General features: G+C 37.3%; 1 protein-coding gene across 1 annotated transcript in view; it reads right to left on the bottom strand.

Annotated features, from left to right (window-relative positions):
* Positions 1-15512, bottom strand: part of LOC145999773 (SAC3 domain-containing protein 1) — a 29766-nt gene extending 14254 nt beyond the window's left edge. Inside the window, exons 1-5 of the mRNA XM_083137068.1 lie at positions 15282-15512; positions 13110-13272; positions 8399-8575; positions 1508-1669; positions 45-245 (exon numbers count right to left, since the gene is read on the bottom strand). Of these exons, the coding sequence (XP_082993194.1) occupies positions 45-245; positions 1508-1669; positions 8399-8575; positions 13110-13186 (617 nt within the window). The 5' untranslated portion in view covers positions 13187-13272; positions 15282-15512. The remainder of the gene's footprint in view (positions 1-44; positions 246-1507; positions 1670-8398; positions 8576-13109; positions 13273-15281) is intronic.
* Positions 15513-17236: the final 1724 nt, after the last annotated feature.

Below are 17236 nucleotides of genomic sequence, written 5' to 3'. Positions count from 1 at the left end.
CAAAAACGTCAATTCAATTATGCTTAACATTTAATTTATCCTACCTAAACTTCTTATCAAGATGCAGTCCTCTCCACAGCGCTTCAGTGGTTCCGAAATTCAAGAGAAGATACAGGGCTTCCATTTCTTCTCTTGCATCTGAAGCCACGCCATTGTCGTACAGAACAAGCACTCTCTTCAGACACTCCTGGAGATGTTTCAGGTTGATGTGTTTATCAAACTTCTCCACACAAACCTCACACAATCTGCAAATGTTACACTTTTGAAAAACATACACAAATGAAGGGCTCGGGGGTACATGGTAAGTGGCATTTTGGTCATTACTGAGTTCATTAAGCAGAAGGGTTATTCAAAGCTATACTGTAGATAAATTGCTTTCGTGTTGTGTTTACCAATTTCAAAAGGGTTCAATGAGTCCGATGCAAATTGCATGACATGGCAATTACAAGGGAAAAATTGAAGGATGGATCTTTTTACTTTGTAACACAGTAATTTCCAAAATGTCACCATGTTTTTACTCCCGAGCCGTTCAAATATTAGAATCATGTTAAAGAAATAGACCAGAGCTGTTACTCTTACAGATTTCCACTGATATCACAATTTGAACATTCTTAGTTTCAAGGTGTTTACAATATTTATACATGATAATGTAAAAGTATTCCTGCTTTGGAGAACAAAATATGAAATTAACACACTAGAATTAAGTAATTACTTTCTGAACAATTTTTTAAATTTATGTTTGTTGCAGTAAATGTGGTTTCAATATTGCACAAGAAATGTTTTGTAAAGCAAATTGAATTAAATTTTTTCTTTAGATTAAATTTCAAAGGGCCACTGACGTTATATGTGGCACTGCCATCTTTGTTCCAGATGCTGTAAGCTCTGTTAATAAAGAAAGTGGTCCTTCGATATGAATCGGAAAAACAATTCAATTTGCCTTGTATGTATGTTTTTGATATTCTAAGACTGTAGTAAATTTAAACATTAAAAATTGTGTTTATGTGGTTGTAAGAACCATCAACTACAAGAAAAATTATTCAATTTGTAACATGGAAATACAAAACATTTCTTGGGCAATATTTATATTTCAATATATTCAGTTTTGGGGCCACTGCCATCATCCACTCCAGATTTAGGTAGTGGCTACTGAAATTAACAGAACCAAATATAAATAGCTTTGTGGAAAAGTAAGTCCTTAATTCTAGCACATTAAAACTATCTCATTCTACCTGTACCAGTGATTTACTTTAAAATATTTTTTGCAAGGCCTTGAAAGAAATTAAGAGGAAATCAGTTAACAGGTTCATTTAAGCCTTCAGGTGAACTTTCCAGATTGTAACATGAGGAAGAGGGATTATCATTTGATCACTCCTTAACCTTGTTCACCCTATCTATCCAAGGTTTCACCATCTTTTAAGCCCTGCGTGTATGTTGTGTCTATCTTGGGCATCATACAGCCATTGATTAGATAAAAACTATGGTATTGCCTAAGAAGAAATTTGCATACCTGTACGAAGCATATGCATGGAACCGTATGATGCTTTCAAGTATTGACACTGATTCCTCTCCCGATATTCCCTGTATGACAAGATCCTGTCGAACGGCTCGCAGACGGTCAAACACAAAGTCATATACTTCTGTCCAATCACAATCAGTCCTGCTTGCAATACTACAATACAATTTAATGCATAATTAATTTTATCTTTCACCTAGCATGCAAATTCTAAATAAAGTACATGGACAGTGGTGTAGGAATGAGGGGGAAGGGTACAAAGTTCAACCTCCATATCTCCGTGTCTCTCTGCACGCACCCTCTTCTAAAATACAATATAAACATGAGCTATTCTATTTTAAAACAGGCCACAAATATCAAATTTTACAATAAAATTTGCATACCTTTACTGCCAGTAAAAAAAGTAATGTTCAGAAAATAATTTTGAAGTTTGTACAAATTTTATGGATGTTCTGAAGATAGTTTTGGACATATTTTGAAACATGTACAATTCTGGAACAGATAAGCTCAAAGATTCATTCCAACGTTTTCTACACTAGCAGCACAATGTATTGTAGTGTAGTAGGCTCATAGTTTTCATTGTTATAGATAGAGAGATAATGTAGAAAAAATATTTTTTTCTTTGTATTTATCTACTAAACATTAGATTCTTTGAATGGAACATTTTGCGACTCAAATTACACTGACCTGCGATGGTTTCATTGCTGCCATCCTGTATTGTTTTCTAGGATGACTTTTGTATCCTGAATCAGGATCCAACGTTAATTTTTCTGCACCACATCACATTTCCTTAATATCTGATATTACATTTTTTATGTACATGCACTAATGCACTCGTTACGTTGTTAGGAGAAGTGTTGCTTTAAAAAAGATTTCCAGATTCATTTATTAATGTGATCTCCTGCAGCCATCTGGCAACCCTGTAAAATCACGCTCATAGCCAAGAGCCGACAACACTGTACAACACAGCAGGTTTTGCTGAGTGGCGCCATTCTTTTTTTATAGCAACATGCCACGTCGTGGCTGCAAGAACAGTCCAGATACATTCTGCTATGTGTGTGGAAGTTTCATGCCGATAAAACAGCAGCAGAAAATAACAGAGTTGGTGAGAAAGGCCTACTATGCATACTTCGGCATCAAACTGGGAGACCAAGACAAGCCGTAGTCACCACATAAGGCCTTGAAGTGTGTCAGTTCCCATTGCACATTCAGTTATTATGCGAGAAACATACGGAAATCTTGAGATGATGATGTATAAAATACAGTACCAGGAACACAAGTGGCAAGTGTGGTGGCGTTAAAGTGATAGGTATTCTGTTAGGTCTACAAGCAGGTTACACAAAGCACCCCTGCTTTCTTTGTGAGTGGGACAGTTAAGCAAGATCAAATCACTGGACCCAAAAGAAATGGCCATGTAGACAGTGGATTGTAGGCTCGAAAAACATAAAACAAAAAAGTCTTGTTGACAAGTCCAACATACATGTATCCCTGTACTCTTCCCCTCCATTGCTGCAACACTGTAGATGAATACAAGGCAAGTTTCTGGCAGGGTGTGCATTGCCATTTCAGTTGCACCATGGCTTGGACTGTGCACATCATATGTTCACTGTTGAATCATTTATCTGAAGTAATAAACAAGAGATCGCCATACAGGAAGCTGCTTTCTTTCACTTGAATGACTCCACGAACAAGGACAGTAAACTCTAACTGCATTTTCCCTGAGATTGCTCTGAGTTTTCCAGAATCAGCACATTTTTTCCAGAGTACTCAATACCCAGTACATTAGTATTCTAAATATATTTTACAATGGTCTGTGGTGCATCTGTTTTATCAGTAATATTACCGATCTGATATATTTATAAACAATCCGTAAGTTAGTGCAATATTCTGCCTTCTTGCTATTTATTTTATGAATAAGAACATGTGATTAATGTCATGGTTTTGCAAAGTAAATGTCTAAATAGGTAGTTCATTTTCAAAGGCAAAAACCCACTACAATCACCAGGTTATATACATTAATAAACTTTTAGACACCGAGACTGATTTTCCAGGTACTTGCACTAATGCCGTTTTCAGCGGGAAATTTGAAATTCTGCATGCTTCTAAATTAAATTTTATATTTCTGGAACCAAGAACATTTTGTTCAGTCAGTATACTTTGGGCTATAATCCTGATAGAATTTTTTTTTTCCATAATCAGTTAGAAGAAGAAGAAAAAGGGAAAGTAACTAATTTTTTTAGATGAAATTTGAAATAAATCAGACCCCCACACAGGCTACGCCAGTACGTGATCTTCAAAATGTACCCGCATAATGCCTGGTATGTTTGCCATTGATGCGGAAAAATTTTATTGCTAATACTTTCGAAGGAAAAAAAAAAATTTCAATGCACCAATGCCGAGCGTGTTTTCAGTGGGAAATTTGAAATTCTGCATGCTTCTAAATGAAATTATATATTTCCGGAACTAAGAACGTTAGAGGTACAAATGATACCTCATTTTGTTCAGTATACTTTGGGCTATAATCCTGATGGGAAACAAATAAAAAATTCCGTAATCAGTTAGAAGAAGAAAAAAGGGAAAGTAACTATTTTTTTACACAAAATTTGAAATTCATCGAACCTCCATGCAGGCTATGCCCTTCCCCCTCCTGTTGCCCCCACCTGTGCTTTTGGCAAAAGGAATGTCAGAAGGTCGTACTTCTATTGCCAAAAGTGTGTTTTGAAACACCAAAATTGAGACACAAGCAATGTTTTCGAAATGAATGAAAAAAAAAAAAAAAAAAAAAAAATCAATTTTTCGGACATCACCCCCAAAATAGTAACAATAAAATTAAGCTTTACTAATTGTTAATTACATACCTCTAGACTCATGCAGAACTCAAAACATGTATCTCCGATTATTATCTAAGTTACCGTATGTTAAAAAAGTAACATACTACAAGAAATAGCTGCTTGTGACACCTGTGCCACAAGCCATCCTTAAGTGAAATACCTGGTGTGACACCCATGTCACGGCTCGTCCTTTAAGGGTTAAGGAGGTGAATGAATCATTCATCGAACATTCAAGAGCACTTGCAATTTTATATCAGATCAGTAGGCCTATTAGTAAATTTTGTGTAGTACTTTATCAGTATCAGCCAATAACAACCAAATTAAAGAATGAAATGATATCTTCATGCACTTAATTAAGGAGTAAGTTTTATTTTGGGGAATTTTCACACTCTTTATTCAGCACACAAAATAACAAAATAAATTTCAAACACCTTCACCAACTTTGGGAGGTGGCTCATCACATGGTGTTCAAAGTCATTGTTAATTGACCTACAGCAGTGATAGATCATTTTGTCTTTAGCTTTCATAATGGAATGGGGTGATTACGAAAACCATGTGGCAGTTTAGCAGTCTGTAAGATAGGAAAGTCAGCGAAATTTTCAAGATTCTCTAGAAGCTTCAAATCTCCCAAAGTGATTCAAGTGTCATATTGTCCAGCATTTCAGTGAAAGACGGGCCCAGCCAGGGACAACTACGTATTATAAGGACTGTGCAACTGGAAAAATCAGTGTACGGAAGCATCAGTGATAGTCTGTGAACTGACCAGTTCCAAAATGTATACGTCTTGTATGTTGCAAAGTGACCTAGGACTGAAAGCTTACAAACAACATACAGACCACTTTCTAGCCTCAGAAAGCAATAAAGGCAAACTGCCTACTGGATCATGAAGCATAAATTGGCACAGAAGAATTATCATGGAGGTAGCTTTCAATTTGCAGAATGACAGGTCGTATGCCACAAGAAGTTAGTAGGAGGCACATTCTGCTTCAAACATGGCGTGGTGGGAAATGGCGCATTATGATAACTGAGCTCCTTTTCTGCAACAAAGGGGTAAAAACATCAGCCTGAGTGTCAAGGATCTATGTAATATTATTCCTTTGCCAGGAGTAGAGTTTTCAGCAGGATTGTGCACCAGTTCATACGGATCAAACAACCCAGCAGTAGCTTAACACAAATGTGCTCAACTTTATTTCCCCTTCAGATGGATCATATTACAGTGGAGGCCTCAGCTCTCTGGACTAGAAATTGTGATTTATTGTTTGATTGGTTGGCTTTATTTTACTTTCGGCTAATTTGCGAAGATGGAGATGAGTGATGACATGATGAAATTGATGAATGGACACTCACAAACATCCCTGCCCAAGCCGGGATTCGAACCTGGGTCCACTGGCATCATAGCGTGATGTGCCAACCACTCTGCCACGGGCACCGGCGACTGGAAATTGTGGTCTGTACTTCAAGACATGATTTGCAAGAAGATATAATGCAGTAATGCAACTTTGAACCACTATCTTGTAAAGGCAGTGGAAGATTTTCCACCTCGATACAGGCGTAATGCAATTGATGAGTGGCCACAGACACTTAGGTTCTTTGTGCAGGTCAAAGGCAGTCATTTTGTGCTTTGTGTACACAATATATCCATGTAAGACATATCCATAGGATATAATATCGTAAAAGTATGTTCTGTTATTTCATTCAGAGCTTTGAAATATTTATATGGTAAGACTGAGTGTGGGTATATGTAGAATACTTTTGGCAAACAGGAGATTATACAGGGTGTCTACCAAAATAACAAATCAAAAATTCTTTTCATGGCTTTCTCTTGACTTTTAATTAATCGCTCCCTACTTAGGTATAGTAGGAAATTAAGAAAATAGATATGATATTTTTATTTAATAAAAGACTCCTGCCCCAAGGACGGATACGATGAAAACTGAAGCTGTACTTTAAGAAGAGATTTCGACTTGTTTTAATTATTAATGCATGTAAAAATTATTTCTTAAGAAATAAAGTGAACCAATCTTAACCCTTATCCACGCAAGCTATTATTGTAATGTGTGCGGGCAAGCAGTGTCTGTTGGACACTGCATTGTTTTAAATGGATCTTGCCCTTCTAATGCGAAATTTTTGTTTCATCGCTGTGGAAACAAGCGAGTAACATGATATTTAACCTAATCATCATTGCTATGTCCATAATTCTTGTGTTCTTGTATTAATCATCATCATCATCGTAATTGCATTTTTTGCAGCATAGTATATGAAACATGTTAGGCCAGAAGGTAGTAAGAGGAAATTGTTTTATTCACTCATATATTTTTCATGTTTTCTATTTTAGCGTTAATAATATATTTATGTGATGTCTTATTAAATACTTTATGTTTTATTAAACATTTGTTAATACATATTCAAGTAATATTACAACTTTTGTTTGTACACTGTGTCGTACAGACACTGCTTGCCCATTTATGTAAGTGAAACGGAAAATATTTTTTTACACCTGACCTTCTTTATCAAACATAGTCAAATATTGTGAAATGAGAAAAAGAGAGAAACAAAGTCAAAAAATATCATCTTCAAAACAGTTCATATAAAGCAAGTTAATGAAGTTGGAATTATTAGTACAAGAACAAGAATATTTTAGTCTTTCAGATCTGAGTCATTGGGACTCTATGATAAAATTAGATTATTTTCCCTTAGTTTTCACTTTTCTTCAAATTCCCTGAGAATTCCAGGTTTTTCCAGGTGTGTGGGAACCCTGAAGGAGATTTTCCATTATTGGGCTGAAAACAATCCTCATCAATTTCACGAAAGGCCTCTGCACAGCCGACATCTTAGTGTTTGGTTCAAGGTGCACTGTTGCAAATTGTGATGTTTATGGCCCTTGCTCTTTTGAGGAAGAAGGTAAAATGGATACAGTGAATGTTACGGTACTTTTTGGAACCAAAACTCACTCACTGCACTTGGAAATTGGAATGTGCGCTCACACAGGCAGAAGCTCAATGGATGTTTTCAGAGAACTGTGACCTGGGTGCTTGATCTCGTTACACAGTGAAATTGGGTGGCATTTAATTATCTCCTTGGTGCCATCTGAAGGCAGACACTGGCCATGAACCAATGATGAACTGAAGGATGTTGTGTGGCAAGAAATTACAGAGATAAAACTGCAACTCACCCAATTAGAAATGTATAAATATTGAGAAACTAGTAATCTGTGAAACTATTTTTTCTTCTTTGTTCTATTAATTTCAGTGGCCACTGCCACCATCCTCATTGCAGTTTCGTGGAAAAAGTGAGTACTAGTTTCTCCCCGCGTCTCTTTTCACAATTATGAATAGAAATGTATAATCCACACATATGACCACTTTGGAACATTATTTTTTTTCAAAACCCAGTGAACAAAATGCATTCTGTGCCCTTCCATATTTTGTAATAAAATTTGGAATAGAATCAGCTTGTGGAGCTGAAGCCTCCCTGAAAGCATACAAATGTCTTGTTGGTTTGTAAAACTGCCACTTTAAAACCCCTCCAAAATGAAATTCTGTATATGCAGAGCACATTTAATCCTTTTTATAACAGTCCAAATCATTCAATTCACAACCATCTAATTCCTCTCCCACTTTTTTTGCCTTTAGATGGCAGTTGCTGACTAGGGAAGAGCCACACCAAAATCAAAATCTGACTATGTGCCTGAATAGAATTGTTACCCTCTCAAAATATTTTTCATTCTGTCATGCCCTGTACAAATACTGCTTTTTTGTAAAAAGATCAAGAACATTAAAGACTAATCATAAAATAAAAAAAAATATTGAATCTTTCCTGGTGACGAATACAGAAGAGGTTTTCCCGGGCAATCAGCCAGGCAATTTCCAGAGAGGTTTCCAAGCTTTCGAGAGCTAATGTCACACTCATCTTCAGGGACTGAAGTCACTCTTTTTTGGAACTTCAATCCCTGAAGATGAGAGTGACGTAAGCCTATCCAGAAATCACCTGGTTCATATCTCGAGAAAACCTCTTCATACTCAAGAAAGTAGTTTTAACTAACAAGAGTACTAACCTTCCAAGCAAATACGAGACTGTTTTCTTGAGGACCGAAGGAGGTCGCAAATCAGATGGCAGGGGCATCTTCTGCCCAGCTGCAGACCTTGAAAATGTCTTAACAGCTTTCTGATTATTTGAGCATGAGTTGATTTGTTCTACTTCAAATACATGCAACAGTCCTTCTCTTTCTCTCCTACAAAAAAATAATAAAAAAATATTAAAGCTATAGTGGTAAAACAGATCAAGGTTGGCAAAATTTGACATTTGTGCCTTCCACAAGAAACAAATTCAACCATTTAAAACATGTCAAGAAACCTTATTTTTAAAGAAGAATGCTTGATAAGGATCTCTTAAAGTTCAAAGAACTGTGATTCACCTTATATCTTAAAATACTTATTTATGTTATTTAAAAATATATAATGCAGGCCACTTGAGAAGTTTTAAATTATTTCCTGTTGTCAAACTCCATACCAGAAAAGGAAAAGCAGTTTTCTGGTTTAGTGTAAATTATTATGTAATTGTAAATGCTATTGATTGATTGATTTGCTTTATTTTACTTCGCTTTTCTGTGCCACTTTTGGCTAATTTGCGAAGATGGGAATGAGTGATAATATGATGAATGGACATTCACAAACATCCATGCCCAGGCTGGGATTCAAACCCGGGACCCCTGGTATCGTAGCACGATGTGCTAACCACTCTGCCATGGGGGCCGGCATAAATGCTATTCTATGTCCAATTAAATACCTTGACATAACAACAATGTACATTATGTATGGAACAAGGGTTTCTTCTAAATAGTATAGAATTAAGAAAGTATTTTAAACAGACCTAAAAAAACATTAGTATGTGCTTTAAACATTTTAAAACATGATATATTTAACATTCCAACATTGCAACACATGTATCACTCAGAATTTTCTTCTACTCATCTGCCAGTTTCCATGGTGGAATGGGTATCTCACTGCCTCATGGGTCCTAGGTTCGAATCCTGGGTAGTGTATGTATGTGTGTTTGTCCCATTGTGTATTTCATCACTAGGGAACGGAACTTTATGTGCTAAAAAAACTCAGAAATATTTATTTTTTTATGTGTCATAAATGTTGAAAATATGTGACAAAAATAAAAACCATTTGGTAACAAAAACAAAATATTACATGCATTTTTAACACCTGAAATCAGTTTGTAAATGATTACCTCTTAGTGAGCTATTTTTTAGAAAAGTTGCAGTCGATCACCATAGTTTTTCCAAATTCTCCCTTGTAAATCTGTGACGATTATCTCTAAAAAGCATCTTATATTGTGAGAGAGATCGCTCCACGTCACAAGAAACAATTCTTGCATATTTGAAGCACGAAATGCCACTAACCCTGAAGTTTTCCAAAGCGTCCTCTTCCTCTACTTCACCTTCCAAAACACGTGCAATTTGGTACAAAGTTTGAAAACCTTGGTTTTTCACAAAAATTTCTGTATATTTAGACATTAGCACTTGTGCGTCAGATCCAGTGGGGGTAATAGGATCGTAGGCGAGGCGCCAGAAGTCTGCCAGCAAGCATGTTCAGAGACAAAACAAACCTAACACTCTTGATATGAAAGAGGTGCGGAGAATGAACCCTTTACCTTTGAGGATTTCGAGGTAGCTGAAGTCAAAGCGATTTTATGTATTTAAAATGAAAATTCGCAAAATATGTATTTACATACGGAAAACTGGAAAATATGTGTTTTTATGTAAAATAAAATTTGCTGTGTTGACATATAAGGCTATGATCAGAATTTTGGCAAAAACGAGGTCTCTATCTTATCGTAGAAAAAAACATTTATTTACCTAAAGTTCCGTTCCCTATTCATCACTTACTGAGAGATAGAACCATCAAATCTGCACACTTTTAATTTACTGATTTGTTTTAATTTTACTTTGGTTTTCTGCCACTTTCGGCTAATCACAAAGATGACATTGAATGGTGATACAATGAAATGGATGAAGGGAAAATCACAAATTTCAGAGGATTATACCGAGATTGTAGGTGCAGACACCAGCGCCTCGTTAGCCTGCAGAAATGCAATCCAGGGTGTACTATGTGGAAGAGAGGCTGACAATAGGGTGTCTTCCTAAGAAGGTCACCACTTACACATTTTAAGTACATTCTTAAATGACATAATTTGGTTGAGAAATAAATTTCGTACTTGTTAATAATGTACCTGTCAGGGCACCTTTATTGAAACGAACGTTGTATGATTGATTTGGTGTTTTAAGTCCACTTTATGCACAGTAAGGCTAATCGGGACTGGACCTACAGTTTAAAGTGGGATCGCAGGGCATCCCCGATGGTGCAGCGGTAGCGCTGTTGCCTTGTAAAAAAGGGGTCCCGAGTTCGATACCCAGTGGAGGCACATGGCACAGTGGTTCGGATCCCACTTTAAACTGTAGGTTCAGTGCCGATTAGCCTTACTGTGCATAAAGTGGACTTAAAACAACAAATCAATCAACAACGTGGGATCGGAACCACTATGTGCCTCCACCGGGAATCAAACCTGGGACCTCTTTATTACAAGGTGATGACGCTACCACTGTGCCATCGGGGAGGCCAGCCCTATTGAAGGGAAGGGAATAGTTTTCACAACTGAATTTCCTTTTAACAATAATCATATCTACTAATTGAATTATGTACCAAATATGAAGTTTAAGAAATGTCCCTTCTCATGTTTTAGACCTTCCAATTTTGACTTTCTTATTTTTGATCACATTTGGGTTCTAATATCTCTGATGCAAAAACTGTTAAAACATAAAATTTTCCCTTCACTGAAGTAATCTTAATGATATGAGGAAATTGCATAGATTTTAATGCTCTTCTTAAAGGTTCACATATCCACTCTTAAATATTACTAAATAATACCAAAAAAATGAAATACAACCTTCGTCAGAAAAGTTCCAGGACTGAGCTCGTAAAAATAATTGATTCAACTTACGGACTAATGGTCCTAGGTCTTGTCAAAATAGTCCCCTCGGCTAACTATGCACAGCTGCCACCGTTTCTGTAGGTCGGGGAAGCAAGCAGAGAAAGCTTCATCTGGGATGCTTCTCAGCACATCTGTCACAAAACTGTTTGGATTGCTACAAGATCTTCATGACAAGCGGCTTTTTCACAGGGGGGAAACAAAAAAAAATCACATGGTGACAGTTCGGGTGAATATGGGGGATGTGGTAAAGCAGGGATACGATGCTTGGCAAGATTTTTCTGGACTGATAAAGCAATATGGGGCCTTGCATTGTCATGCAATAAGAACCACTGCCAAGATGCCGACAAATCAGGACCACCAAATTTAACACTTCAGAAAATAAATATATTTTTATTTAATGAAAATCTCTACCAAAAAAGAAACTTGACTGGTAGACACCCTGTACATGATACTCATATGGAAAACTTGATTAGTAAAGTCAAGTTTGTTTTAATATATTTGATAGCAGCCAGCATATGAATTCCGGGCTTAAAACCTAAACATTCCAGAAAAAAGGATTAATTTTCTAGCATCTATCAGCTATTGCTTTAAATCAGGGTTATTAAAGGTCCAGGAACAAATAAATTCTAATGGGTTCCGTTGTAGGACCGGAACCTTTTTTCTCGCACAATTTAAATTTGGTCCAAGTTGCGTATTGTTTTATTGATAAAAGGTTCCTGGACTGTATTTTAATTGTTCCTGAAAAACTATTCCTGAACCGTATTTAAATTGATGCTAGAAAAAAGGTTCCTGGGTCGAATTTAAATTCATCAGCTGGGTCGAATTTAAATTCATCAGCAAAAAAGGTTCCTGGACTGAATTGAAATGCTTTAAATATGAAAAGGTTCTACACTATCTAGAACTCATTTACATTTGCTGATTTTCTCTCCCAATCTGGGATTGAACTTATTTACAATTCCTGGACCAGGGTCGACCAATTCAAGGTTGCCTTCTAAAAATGTCCGCGAGTACGTTTTACATTGGAATGTCACACTGTGATTGTAAAAAGCGTAACACAGGCAATAAATAATAACGCTGTTGTTCTCTCGTGGGCCACGTTCAAAAACTCCCTTGTCGAAGAGTTACTGTCCATAACACAATGTAATGTAAGTAGTGTGCTTCACATTGAGTTCAAACAAACCCGTCACGTGTTGCTCCGGCATCCGATCCAGGAATCGCAGACAATAGGAGCCGTCGATGAGGTAACGTGAGGCTGCTGTGTTCCCAGCAGATATCACAACAGGGACGGATAGTGTTGCTACAACCAAGTGAAGGAACGCGCATGAGAGAATGGGGCTACATGGAGAGGGGTAACATGACTGTAGTGTTTGCGTTTGCCCATTTCTACCTTGTACCTTAGATTCTCGAGGCAGCCAGCACCTAGATTAGTCTTTCATGCTCACAAGTGGATAATTGTTTACCGTCAGGTCTGTATTCGATCCAAGTTGCGTATTGTTTCATGTCAATACAGAACTTGGACCCTATTTAAACTGATTTGGAAAAAAAAGTTCCTGGACTGTATTTAAATTGATCTGGAAAAAAGGTTCCTGGGCAGAATTGAAATACTTTACAGATTAAAAGGTTCTTTACAGTCCAGAACCCATTTACACTTCATGATTTTCTCTACTGGACTGGAATTGAATTTATTTAAAATTCCTGGCCCTTTAACAACCCTGCTTTAAATTCTACATCAATAGTATGTAGAAAAAGCACACAGAATTAAGACCTACATTTTCAGCTCCTTTTCTGGACACATGGTCATGCAGGTTCCTTTGATAAAATTTTCTAAGGACTTTGTTCCTTCCATTATTCACAACTGCCTCTTGTCAGGAATGATATTCACTGAATTCATTGGTCCCTTGTTTGTACATTGTATACTGCTGGAGTCATTTTCTAGAAAAGAAAAAGAATATTACCTAATAACTGTGCATGTGCATTCATACATAAAGTGTGACTTAGGTAATACTACCAATTATAATAATGTATCAGACTCTACGAATTCAAATCTAAACATTGATATTGGACCATTAATCTAACGTGTCATCTGGCAGACTATGCATGTGGTGGCATTTTCTTGTTTCATCCCTTTCCAATTAACTCTTCTGCTCCCCACCCCGTCTACCTTCATTTGGGTCAGAGAAACTGACGGGAAGCATTGGTGTCCTTTTACAAGTGTTCTTTCAGTGTGATTTTAACGGTTCTTAATTTAGAGTCGTCTGGCACACGAAAAATTAGTATCTACGTACACCAAAACTTCCACGACAACTTCGCAAGATTTTTCTAACATCCTGAATGTGGAAATGCAAATAACTAATGCAGTTGCTCAAAAACAACCAGGAAGGAAGATTTGTACATTCTGCCCCTAAAGCAAGAGGAAGATGACCAGATTCTTCTGCTGCCGTTGCTCCAAAGTCATGTATGGTGAACACCAGTCAAAGAGTTGTTTTGAGTGTACACAATTTATAAAAATGTAATTTTGCATTCCTGCATGCTATTTATATCTTCTGTGAGTAAATACTAACTTTTGTAGAAAATAAAGTATCTGTTGCAAAATTTATACTGTCTTTTAATTCTAAAGAGATCAATAGTCCAGCAGATGAATGGTTAGCTTTAACATTTGGCACAGGACACGTTAGCTTTCTAGGTTCAATCCCACAGGCTAGACTACACATAATTCATACATTCTTAGTTTTGGAATTTCAACCACTGTCTTAATCTTAAAAATACCAATGTTTTGGACACCAGTCAAAGAGTTGTTTTGAGTGCACACAAGACTTATAGAAATGTAATTTTCTATTCCTGCATGCTATGACCAGCAGACGAGGGGCCTTGGCCACTGAGAATAATCCTCGAAGGCAACCATTTTTTCTCACTCCCCATACAGACACTGTCCCCAAGCACATTGCATCTTGCATTAAATGCATCTTGAACCGGATGTTGGGAGCATCTGATGACGTAATCCCTGGTAAGTTTTTCCAAATACACAGTTTTCTCACTATATCGCCAAACCTAAAGCAACCTAACCTTACAGTGATGGTGCGTGGGGCTATCGTGAATGGTTTTTGGGGCTAGGTAACACTATAGTATAGGGGTGATGGGTTTCTTCAAATTTACAGGAGAAAGTACTTACGGAAATCATTTTCTGTACCATTGTGGAAGTTCGTGAATGTAGTTTTGATCCATTTTAATGCGAATACATGTTGCTTTCTGCGAAAATCTCTGTCGACAAGCTGTTTCTGCTGCCGCCATTTGCTTTCTGCACGAGAGCACAATGTTCCCCATAGTCAGTGTTTCAAACTCGCCATGTTTTCACTAGAACATGACGTGTCGAGTATTTTTAATTTTTTTCTTTTACTATGTTTGCCTAACCTAACCTTACAGAAGATGTTTTTTTCGGGCTAACATGAATGGTTTGTGGGGCTAATGTCAATGGTTTGTGGGGCTAACGTCAATGGTTTGCGAGGTATTAGCATAATTTCAAATCCGGGCATGAAAGTAGGTATTTTCCGGTGAATGAGGTTGCAACAAAACACTCGCACAATGCGCCCTGAACTAGTACGCTATCGCCAGCCATAATGTGTTACAGAATCGAAATAACAAGTAACAGTAAGTATACGAATGTCAATTACAGAATAAACGAGTTACAGACATTTCCCGGCTTTGATAGTTTTTACCAATCGTTCAGTAAGTAATCACTAAGACTCAGAAGTCGACGTTAACAGACATAATTAAAAATCTAACCATGTAACAAATGCCTGTGCACAATGATAAATTCGGAATTAAACAATCGGAACATTTGCCGTTGATCCTAATGAAAAGCTGGAAACACCGTTCAAACCGAAGGTGGACAAAAATGTAACCTTACAACATAAGTTGGGCCTTTATTTACTGCTCATACATACAGGTTATTTCATCCTTGAACATTTGTAGTAAGTCATTTGCATGCCAATCCACGTTAAATTCACGTTGTATCTATTGTGTTTAAAAATTTACACCGCACACACTTTAGAAAACTACGGAGAATATAGGTGACACGTCGCACTCTGGATTTTATACATCTATGGGATAGTATCACTGATAGTATAGTCTGGTATAGCAATTATTGCTATAAACGCATTTTCCGTTCAGTTCTGCAAATGCCTGCAAATGTTTACTACAGATGGTTGCATCCAATAACACGAAACCGATGTAGTATTGAGTATGAACAGTCACAGAAGGTGAGTGAATCAATCAGGAAAGTCAACCGTTTGAAGTATCACTGATTTGATAGTTGGGTCAGAGTGTGTGAGATGGTTTGTCTATGGGTGGAGGTCATGACATGGTCATGAGCTTGTTGTCCTTGGTGAAGTATTAAAAAAAAGTCAAATGCGGCAAAGTATGGCAAAATGAGGGATGGCTAGACACGTAGAGGGGGGGGGCAGGATTAGGGTTGAAGGCCACGGCGCCAATGTTTTCTCTCTCATATTTTTAAGACCCCACAAAGTGAGAATATGTGACGGAGAAATTTACACTTGGCACTAAACTTTTTTTAAAAAGTAAGATTTAAGCATATACGTATTGTTGTTTTATTTTCAACGAGTGTTTTCGTTTCCTCATTTCAAAGTTTGTAGCACAGGTTTGTAGGGAGTAAAAACATAGAAGGATGAACTCATCCCGACTGGCCCACCGGGCAAAATCCCAGTGCGTCCTGCTCTGTCCCCTTCTCAAAACAAAACACACATTTGGCGCCTTCCCCAACTGCACACAATCGGCGCCCCGTTGAGAAAAATTGCCATCGCCCTCTTAGCGTCCCAGTCCGGTCTGGCCACTGGGTTGTGGGTTGTGTGCAGGGTTGGCAAAATTTGTGTTTTTTTTTAAAAAGAACAAAACAAACTGTTTTTTTTGTTTAAAACATGTTTTTTTTTGTTTTAAACATAGTTTTAAACATGAGTTAAAAAAAACATGTTTTAAACATGTTTTAAACAAAACAAATTCAACCTTTTCCCAGTAAATTATACTTAAAGTCGTTAAAGAGAAAAAATACTCATTTTTATGAGTACAATTGCGACAAGGACAGTTTATTTACCTTTGGAGATAAGTTTTACCATACTGCAGGGAAGGGGTGTGCGGGACAGAATTTTTTGGGTCGGGACGGGAAATTCTTTAAATCCCGACATTCGGGACGGGGAAAATTCTCAATTTCCCGAAAAAGTCGGAAAATTTTCGGGACGGGATGTGTTCGAAATTTCCCAAAGCTCTTGAAATCTCGAATTCTACCCGTAATTTCCATCTTAAGGGCTTGTTTTTACACTTCTGGTACAAAACCACAATGCAGAGAACGTCTAGAATTGACGACGTTTTAAAATGACCATTCGGAATTTCCAGACAGCTTGGGATCCCAAAAAGTCGGGAAATCATTTCCGGAAGTCGGGATCGGGATGGAAATTTTCTTTCCCGATCCCGGTCCCGACTTTTCGGGATCCCGCACACCTCTACTGCAGGCATAGGCGCCGACTCCATGGGGCTTGGGGGCTCGAGCCCCCCAATATTAACAATGTGGGGGCAGAGCCCCCCAAATAATTTTGCTTAAGAGGATCTAATGTATTATTTTGCTTCTCTTGTAAAGTTTACTCTGAATTGTGCCACATGAACTTAACTTTTAATACACATTTAAAACTTTCTAATAGACCATCAACTTTGGGGGACTGAAACCGCTAAACCATCAACTTTGGGGAGGCTATGACCAGAGACAGCAAAAAGCATGATTTATTACTAGTATATACTAAGTATGTAATTATGAGTATTGTTAAAATTTTTACTAAAAAAGAGTTTCAAAAGACGATGTGCATGAACTAGGGGAGTGGATGGGACGTTCGGG

The sequence above is a fragment of the Lepisma saccharinum genome, chromosome 15 (assembly GCF_977018435.1).
Source record: "Lepisma saccharinum chromosome 15, izLepSacc3.1, whole genome shotgun sequence".
Classification (NCBI taxonomy): Eukaryota; Metazoa; Arthropoda; class Insecta; order Zygentoma; family Lepismatidae; genus Lepisma; species Lepisma saccharinum.
The sequence above is the reverse complement of the archived record's forward strand: the minus strand, read 5'-3'. Positions and strand labels throughout refer to the sequence as shown.